Source organism: Thermobia domestica, chromosome 3 (assembly GCF_964235325.1).
Source record: "Thermobia domestica chromosome 3, izTheDome1.hap1.1, whole genome shotgun sequence".
Classification (NCBI taxonomy): Eukaryota; Metazoa; Arthropoda; class Insecta; order Zygentoma; family Lepismatidae; genus Thermobia; species Thermobia domestica.
Genome location: NC_137456.1, coordinates 145,123,998 through 145,134,000, shown reverse-complemented (window position 1 = coordinate 145,134,000; position 10,003 = coordinate 145,123,998). Strand labels below are relative to the sequence as shown.

The 10,003-nt window shown below is 34.7% G+C and overlaps 1 protein-coding gene across 1 annotated transcript; it reads right to left on the bottom strand.

Moving 5' to 3' along the window:
- Positions 1-1,925: 1,925 nt before the first annotated feature.
- Positions 1,926-2,612, bottom strand: LOC145681984 (uncharacterized). Its single transcript, XM_081753584.1, has one exon. It carries the CDS (start codon positions 2,610-2,612, stop codon positions 1,926-1,928), a length of 687 nt encoding a protein of 228 aa, XP_081609710.1.
- Positions 2,613-10,003: the final 7,391 nt, after the last annotated feature.

Sequence of the window (10,003 nt, the reverse complement as noted above, 5' to 3'; positions counted from 1 at the left end):
TTACTAATATTATATACAACGTTATCGTTGTAGATGTCGTCCGGACGAGACTTCCGTAATAGTTTTGCTATGAAGGAAAGAACCCTGGGTTGAAGATTATAAAACACCTACCTTTTGAATAGCCCTCGTATATACTTAATATCACTTTTAATACAAATATTTTACTCTTCCACATATATATAACATATTATAACATTATACATTTTTATATTTATCAATATATATATATCAATACTAAGAACGTCGATTTATAATTATCGTCGATGAGGATATTCAAAAATTAAACCTAACTGATGTTTTCTTCAAGGGTACAAATTAACTATTCCTTTATGTAAAAACAATGAATCATGTTAAACAGGGTGGTAATAATATATGCGGCAATAATTTTAAAAATTGAGACTCATCTACACCCATGAGTTCGCATTCATCCTCAAATTTTTCAAGAAATGCCTTAGCGGGTATATCTTCCGGCACACCACTAAATTTAGTAAGTGACTTAACTTCGCTGAATCGTAACGGTTTACCTGTATTTGTCTTCATACATCGGTTGGAGTTGTGTTTCCGCCGGGATGATTGCCTCACTCTTCTTTCTCTATGAATACTCTCTTCACAGCTCGACGATTCATTGACTTCCAAAGTTGGTCTGGGATGGCGAGTAGGTTCACAACCAGTAGATGTAGGATGCACCACATTCATGTATCCATTGTCCTGAAAGGCACTTTCGGGAATACACTTCTTCTTGATAAAGTTCACCTCATCTTGCAATAGTTTAATGTGATTAGAGTGAGCATTTATCGTTGACTCTAGGCCATCTACTGAGTCGTGAATCTTTGTGTTACTTTTTCCATTTTTTCGTCGTACTGTTCAAATTTTTCTACTATGTGTTGGTTGGTCTGACTCAGTTGACGTTGAATAAGATCCCATCTGCTTTCATTACATTGTTTTAATCTTCCCAGCTTTTCATCGAAGTCCTTAGTTAGCTGGTTTATCTTCTGATCCAATTTTTCATCAAAGTGTTGACCTTGTTCCCTAATTTGCTCAGATTGGTTCCTAATTTGCTCGGATTGGTTCCTAATTTGCTGAGCTAAGTCTCTTAAAATGTCAGTCAAATTTTCATTAGAATTCGTTTCTGGATACACACTCTGATCACCAGTTATGTCACTATCTGTTGCACTCATTGCAATATTTCGGTGTATCACCTTACCGCTTCTCAATATGGTAACACTAATGTGACGTTGAAAGCTAGCCGTTTTTACTATTCTTCAAAACGACACTTATATATCTCCCGGTGTTGAGGCACCAATTTCTAGAAGGTGGTTCGTAATTCAATTAAGTAATCTTCGAAATAATTCACACGTTTTATCACTTTCTTAACTGATTTTTAATATTCAACCATGAGAAGCGTACATAATCCACTTTTTCATATTTAACAAGATGTCTACGTACATACACTTATTTACTACGTTTCCATAGCAACAACTCTTTTTCTAGTTAACGATTACAAAATAATCTCTCGATATCTCTGTGTGTCTTTCTTTTCTTTATATATAATACTGCTCAAATAATTCGCCTCTGATCCTTTTTATAAGCTGGCACAGATTACTAATACTATATACAACGTTATCGTTGTATGCTACGGGGCTATGTAGAGATCCTGTTTGCGACCTTATGGTCAAAGACTACCCATAACTGTCCTTGTATACTAGAGAGAATATTTGTACAGCGCGCGAGAGATAGCATGAGCTATGAGAAGCGGGAGGTAGGAAGATCGCTAACGCTGCGAGGGTGACAGTGGAGAGAGAGGGAAGATTTTTTGGTAGTGTTTCTAACCCATGCCGATACTAACCTCCAACATAAGTAAAAATGGATAATAACTACTTAACGCAACTTTTTTTTATGATAGGCTTACCTGTAGCTTCAGGTATTTATAAAGGCTCAATACCGTCCATACAATCCATCTCATCATCATCGTCTTCCGTCTCGTCGTCACTTTCTTCAGAAGAGTCACTATTACTGTCACTGTCCTCGGCTAAGTTTATTGTAACGTTTTCAGTAAGAACGTCTAACTGAGGTTCCATTTGCAAATATGCTTGTTCACATCTTCGTACTTTATCACACCTAGCCTTCCACTCTTCCGCTGTTATCATTGTAAATTTCTCTTCGGCGAGTTTTATCGCATGGATAATGGAAAAAGTGGTATTTCTTGCTGCTACATATTCTCTGACTGCAGCCCAAATCAACTCTATCGGGTTTAGATCAGAATGATACGGGGGCAAACGAAAAACTGTATGTCCATATTCAGCAAGGAGCGAATCTACTTTAAATATCCAAAAACGAGCTTTATTGGCTTCGATTAAATTATAAAGTTCGGGTTTGTACCTATTTTCTCTGAAAGGAATATTGTGTCTTACAAGCCAATCGATCATTACAGCTTTACGAGATGATGATGTCGGTGAAGGATCTAAACAGACATTGTGATATGGTCCATTGTCTATCACAAGAACTGAATTACTTGGCATGTTAGGAATTAGCCGTGACTTCAACCACTTTTCATAGTTTCCATAATTCATGTCGTCGTGATAATCGCCAGATTTCATTCCAGATTTGAACATGACTAACTGGAATGAAACCGTTTTCTCCGCCAGCATGCATAATTATTACGCGTTGTCCTTTAGAAATTGGTGTGAGTAAACCTGTATTCTTCTTATCGCTCCACGCGTGTTGTTTAGTGTGCGATGAATGCAAGTACGTCTCATCCATGTAAATTATGGGCGGTTCTGCGTTCTGTAATAATCTATAGCTCGCAAATAAGCCAACCTCTTTGACCGAAATTCATCTTTTTCAATAAGTAGTCGTCTATTGTTTTCAGCCTTAATCCATCTAAATCCTAAGGAACGGATTATTTTCCGTAAAGACCAAGTGCTTCCATTAAAATTAATCTTTTCTCGAAGTACTCGCAACAGTGATTTTACAGAAGGTCGTTTACCATGAACAATATGAAATTCATTAATTATTCGACGAATAACGCATTTGTCAAAATCATCCACTGAGATTTTTGTTTTTCGTTGTGCTCGCTTTTTATTCGGAGTAGAAAAGCTCGTTCCCGTGATTTTGTTTTTTTCCCGCTCACTCAAAACACGTTTTAGTGTACTTACTGAAACACCGGTAGCTTCAGATACTCGCTTTTGCACTTGTTTTACATTAATTGGATTTCCACTGTCAGCTTCTCTCTTCATAAAATCATAAACATTAACCAAAATCTCTCTGCTTTGGCTGTGAATTACTTTTGATCCTTCGAGTTTTCCGCTCTTCTTACCCTCCATTATGATTTTTTTTAAAAAAAGGAACAAACCAGCACACAACACAGACTAAAATAACACAGAACTATGCACAAAGAACCACTCTTCACTGAACACAAGAACACTGTGTCCAGTTCGGCTTCTGCATGTGTCTCTTAAGACGCCCCCATCTGTGTCATAAATAACCACCACGGGAGGGAGGGTACCAATAGGACCACTTTGTTTTACCAGAGAAAATGACAAGCTTCCCTGTATAAGAGGGGAAGGAGTTGACAGGTCTGTAGCTACGATTTCCCTAAGGCTAGGACATGAGTCGTGGTCCCCAGAATGAATGGATTGCAAATATAGATGGTGTTATGTGATATAATTTTTAGTTATTTTAGCTTACTTTACGATCATCATGTATTAAAAAAAATAAACGAGTAAGGAAACTAACGGACTGAGTGCACTTTTACATCTTATTAAATAAATATGCTACTTTATTGTTCAGATTTTTCTAAATGAAGATGAGAAATGCAGGCTGCAGATTGATTCAAAGTGTCTTTGTTATCCCTTCCCAGAAATGCTTCAAATCTACAAATTCTAGTTCACCGCTGTGGCAGTTAGCAACACTATTACGATTGCCTGATCCTTTCAAGTGTGTTGGTGGCGGATTTCAAGGTCATAGCTCATGCTATCCCTCGTGCCCAGTACAGTATTTTGTAAAAAATACTTTTATAGTGAAACTTTTATAAATTAATAAAAAGTCGGTAGTGGGAGTCGATTCCGGACACTCTTTTTATTAACGCTTTACCTATACCTATATGGGAGAAAGTTTTACAATACATATAAAATACTGTACAAATAATCTCTCTCTAGTATACAAAGTTAGTACTTGCTGTTGGTACTTATGTGTGCACAAATAAACTTACACTCGGATTTAGCGAGGATAAATAGTTCTTCTCTCGAACTTAAAATACAGAGCAAAAACTTAACAAGAGATGGATTGTTAATTCGTTAATTCTTAACCATGAAATAAAGAAATATACTTATCGTCTAAATCTGATTTGTGAACTTTTTATTTTAACTAAATTCGTGTGTAAATTATAATATTATATTGATGTTTTCTTTCTGCATAAGTGAAAACTATGTCAGATGTATATATTAGCTATCACTCCGATATTTGTCTTGTAGGAATAAGGAATATTCATTCGGAATAAAAGTTCTGAAAGGAAAGAAAGAAAGCATTTTTCGAAAGAAATCGTACGTATGTCTTTATTTTTACTAACGAGACGCTGAAAGCATGTCCACCGAACACGTCGGTGCTTTAGGGATCTGGCACCCACAAGATTTTTAGTTTAGACCCGGGTTTGAACCGTTTCTTTCGCGTTTCAGTCAGTCGTGTTGTCGATTGAGCTACAGAAGCCCCAACGTTTAGGTATATAGTGCGGGTATATTTTATTTTATCAGAGAACACGTCTTTATTACAGTGTTAATAAAATATTTTAACTATCAATAAATCAATCAAGCATCGAGACCTCCATGAAAACACAGACTAACACCCCCGCCATTGATATGCACTCACATAAATTTTAAAAAATCGGCATCTTTGGCTGTCCGCTTATATGTATTGCATTGATTTTGGGTTCGATCGCAGTGCAAGGTACTTTACAGTGAAAAATTTTCTTCGTAGTTTTGTTTTCTCCCAGAAACTAATTTCAATAATTCTTCCAATATTATTATTATAAAAGCTGATGTGTGATATAATGACGATGAAGACGCGTTTACTTCTGTTGCGGAGGTCTTTAGTCCGTACTTTGTCGTCCTAGGATTATGCCCTTTTAGATAACTTTTAGATAAGAAATGATTAATTTAGGATTTAAGTTTGAAATTTTTGCGTTTTCGAAATCAACGGTTAATTAGTCCGTCACGAATGATTAATTAATAAAACAAGAAATTTATCGCTTCGCTTAATAGGTTTTGTAAGAGTCTCGTCTCGTCTCAAAATTACTTCCTCTTCTTATTTTATTTGCAGATTCTTAGTCAAAAATAAATGTATCAGAAATTAACAAAGATAGAAAGTTATCTTTTCGATTACTAGGCTTTGCAGAAGTTTCATTTCGTGTTAATTTGTAAACTTTTCATCTTAACTAAATTCGTGTGAATTGAAACAATGCCTTGATATTTTATTTCTTACCACTGAAATTTAAACGCAACACGGTCGTTCTAATTTTCATTTTAAACTGCATATCTATGTTTCATAAAATCCTTAGTAAACTACAGTGTTAAAAATAATTTCTTAGATTTGAGAAATCTTTCCTTATCTGTGCAAGGAGACAATATTTTATTAGAAATGAGATTTTGCAGTTCTCATTCATAACGAAAGTAGTGACCTTTCTCTGAACGAACTCCATGTTTTTTTCTTCATGGTTGGAAAGGGATGTTATGTTAGGCAAAAAAAACAACAGTTTCTACTCGTTTAATTATTTCATTTTTATTACGAACGATATTGGTCCAACCAACATTCTATCGTCATGTTCACTAACGTCACTATATCAAATGCGATCATACTACTTCATATCTTTACAAATGATGCTTCATTTTGGGAGAAATTCTTTATCATCTAGACTTAATTCGTAGCTTCTTAACCAAGATAAAAAGTTATATCTTCGTTCAATAGATCTTGTAGAAGTATCGTCTCGTTATGAATTGTTAAGTAGAAATCAAACGAAACGAAATTTTAAAACTATTAAATGTGACAAGGAGCTTCTCTTTTCCTAACGAGGAATTTATAAATACAGGAATCTCTAATAGCAAAGCTGAACACTTTAAAACTAAGGAAATCAAACGATACGGAACTTCTAAATTATTGAGCCAGACTAGAAACACTTTTATTTTTGATTAGAAATAAAATCATAGCAGATATGATAACTCTATCACGGATCTCAATTTTTCAAATTTTATTTTCATACATACGTACATTGTGAACTCAAAGAAAGGAAGACAGGTATCTCATTTTCTTTCGCTTTACACAATAATCGAACTATGATGGAAAGTTTTATTTTCCAGAAATCAAGCGAGACACTTTTAAAACTATTCACAGTGACCAAAAAGTTCCCTTTTATCCTGATGAGGAATCCACTTCCTTTTTCCAAGAGACGATAATAGAATTAGAGATTTTTAATAGCAATGGTGAATACTCTATCACTGAATAAACAAAACGAGACGAGACTTACTAAATTATTTAACGAGACGAGAAACTTCTTTTTTTCTTGATATGGGATCCGCGAATAAAAAGATAAGAGAAGAGAATTACAGCTTTATATTGGAAAAGTTGAGCACTTTACCACTGAACTAACATGCTTTCAAATCTTTAAATTCATTTTCATATATACGTTATGAACAGGAAAGAAGGAAGACAATTTGTTTTTATGAACCTAAAAGAGAAGGAACAAAGGTGATCGCTCTACCAATGAGCTTTCATCAATGAGCTAGTGAGGTACCAATTAGCTTTGACCTGTACAAATAATTCATTCAACAGCAACAGTTTCTTAGATAAAAGGAAACGAGACAAAAAAAAACTCAATGACCTTCTCATTTTATTTCGCTTTACACTATAATCCAAATAAGCTAAAAAGCTTTCACAATTCAAACGAGGCCAGAAACTTCTTTTCTCTTGATTACGTAAATTCGTTTGTTTTTCTTACGTATTCCATAGAGAATCGACCTCCTGATCACAGATAACAATTAGTCTAGAAACGTTTCAATATTTTCGTCCTGGGATTTTAGGTCACGCCTAGTGAACTTTACGGTGAATAAACATTGTTTGCTTGGGTTTTCTCGACGTTCCCATTTTCTTTTCACTTTCTTCATTCCACCATTACATTCAAGTCTCACCATCACCGTCTCCTTTAGCCTAATATGTATAATCGTGGGACGTACAGCTTTACTTTCATGTTAGCAATGACTTATTCTTTATACGGATACTTATTGTCGTAGATCAGTGTTTCGCAACTTTTCTACTCGCAGCACAGCATAGATTAGCCATGACGTAATACAGCACGCTAAAAAGTTATTTTGCTCAAAATGTATTATAACGACACTATTAATTTAAATACATACTATAATAAAAACATTGAATCTGTAACAAACACTAAAATCTTGAACTAACATGGTCCTGTAAAACCCTTCTAAGTCCCTTCTTCAAGTTTGCCATTTCGCAATCAATAGTATGAAATTAAGTGTAAATAATAGCAACCACTTGCTTTCTATTTGCTGATTTCGATACTCGTAATATGCAATAAATAAAAAAATATATAAGGAAAACAGAGTGGAAACAACAAGACGATGACGATGAAATGAAATCTTTAAGTTTTTTTTTACGTCCCACGGTTATGCCGGTTAGGCTAAAGGAGACGGTGATTATGAGAGATGAGTGAAATGGTGGAATGAAGAAAGTGGGAGGAAACGGGAGAACCCCGAGAAAACCCACGAGCACGGTGTTTGTCCACCACAAAGTTCACTTGGCGGAGGCTGGGATCGAACCCGGGACCCCAAGCACCAGAGGTGAACGCTCTACTACTGAGCCACCACGCCCCCCACGATGAATGCGTATTTGACGAGGTATCTCAAAGATATTTAAATTTGATGTTGATAATCGCTTTTTAGTGACTTGCCAAATTTAGATGTTTGCATGGTCGTCAACCGTACCATCAATTTTTCAATCGTTTCAAAAATACTGTGAAAGTAAGAAATAATACTATATTCTTCTGAATAGTTATTTAGCATTTAGAAAATATAAATCTGTGAAACAGTTTGTTGTTAACATGCTATTTTTTCAGAGAGTACATATTCAATTGAATTACGATTTTACTGAATTACTGTAAAAAAAAAAAGTAATAACATACAATTGAATCATTAGTTTTGAGAAGGTCACAAGACAGAAAAGTAAAGTTATGAGTAAGTTGATAAAAACTGTTTAATTTTGGAAAATTCAGACATATATGAAATGATCTACCTCTGTTTTAGGAAGTACAGTTCTCTTGTCATTATACGAAATTAACAACTTGTTGTGGGAATTGGTGTTACAAAATCAATAAATAAATAAAATGTTGGACTAAAACAAAATCGTAATTTTTTGACTCATGACCTTTTCGATCAAAAATACTGTTTCAATTAAAAATTAAGACTAGGAAAAGTTATTCATTAAATTAAAAAATAAACGTAAAATACATTAGTTTGAATTAAATATAATTCAATAAATACTTGTGTAGCTACAATTGTAAGTTACAATATTCGCTACTATGCGACGAGAGTTGGTAAAGAGAATGTAAAATGTAACATATATATATATAGTAAGGCAGTCAAATAGTTCCTGTCCTTAAGTTGTCTAATTGTGAATGTGGCCAGTCGGAAGGATGATTGCATGGAGATCAGTTCTCGCAATATTTCGTTTCTAGCAACGAACAAACATCAAGTAAATGTGCGAATTGGGGAAAAGACCTCGATAGCCTTAAAACAGTTGATGGTGACAATGCTTTAATGAAAAATTTGCCACCATTGAAGACCCTCGAGACCGACGTGGCAGTTGAACTTCGAAAGATACCGAAGAGCACTTTCTCTCTGTTTCCACCAATTTTTATGCAATTGCAGTTAAGCAATTGCGTGTGTTCCGAAGATGAATACTTTGACGGCGATTAGGTAAATGTGTACTTATATTGTGGCAATAAAGAGCCGCAACAAAAATTCCAGGATCATTTTGACTGCCTTGGTATAAAACGTATGAAATTTTACTGAAACAAACAGATAATTTACGCGTTTAACAGTTTTACGTATATATATATATATATATATATATATATATATATATATATATATATATATATATATATATATATACAGACTGTCCCATAATTCGTGTGTAAAATTTAATTTCATAGTACTCAGAACTGGTAAAAGCTAGAACTGTGAAATTTGCAGGCAATTTAGAGGAAGGTCAGAAGATTTGTTTGATAGCAAAATGAGATCGCGGGTATTATTGTTTGTGGTGTTACAGGGTCAAAGGTCAAAATGCGATTTTTTCCTTATGGGATTTCAATGTTAAATAGTAGTCTCACATGCCATTTTTTTAAATATCCATCTCCGGTAGCAAAAATTGGTATATCGACATAAATTCTGATCCGAAACAATGTGATAACGAGAAATTTGGGCAATCGTGACCCGGTGACCTCTAGCAGGTCATCTGTGACCCTTGAAGAAAAAGCTCCCTTTTCAACAGCTTATTGTACACAACCAATTCAGTTGAAGATAATGTTAAAAAGACATATGCACAAAGGATCTACTAAACATCCTTTTTAGCAAAACGAAGAGGTCAGCAATATCATCAGAGGTCAAAGGTCACGTAGTTAAAATGTCATATTTGATGTGTTAACAAATAAGAAACTGTGACATTGGAAATAATGCTTTGAAGTGCCATAGAACACATGCATAATGATCCTTCCAACAAGTGTGTATGGGCATAGGGAAAAGATCATCATAAGAGGTCAAAGGTCACGCAGTTAAAATTTCATGTTTGATGTGTTACCAACTATGAAACTGTGACGTTTGAAAAATGATTTGAGCTACCATTGAACACATGCATAAAAGGTCCTTCGAATTGGTGTATATGGGCATAGGAAAAAGGTCAACAATGTCATAAAAGGTCAAAGGTCACGCAGATAAAATTT

What these genes read in the sequence shown, in the direction of transcription:
- LOC145681984 (XM_081753584.1), bottom strand. Translation starts at nt 2,612, where the DNA reads ATGTTCAAATCTGGAATGAAATCTGGCGATTATCACGACGACATGAAT.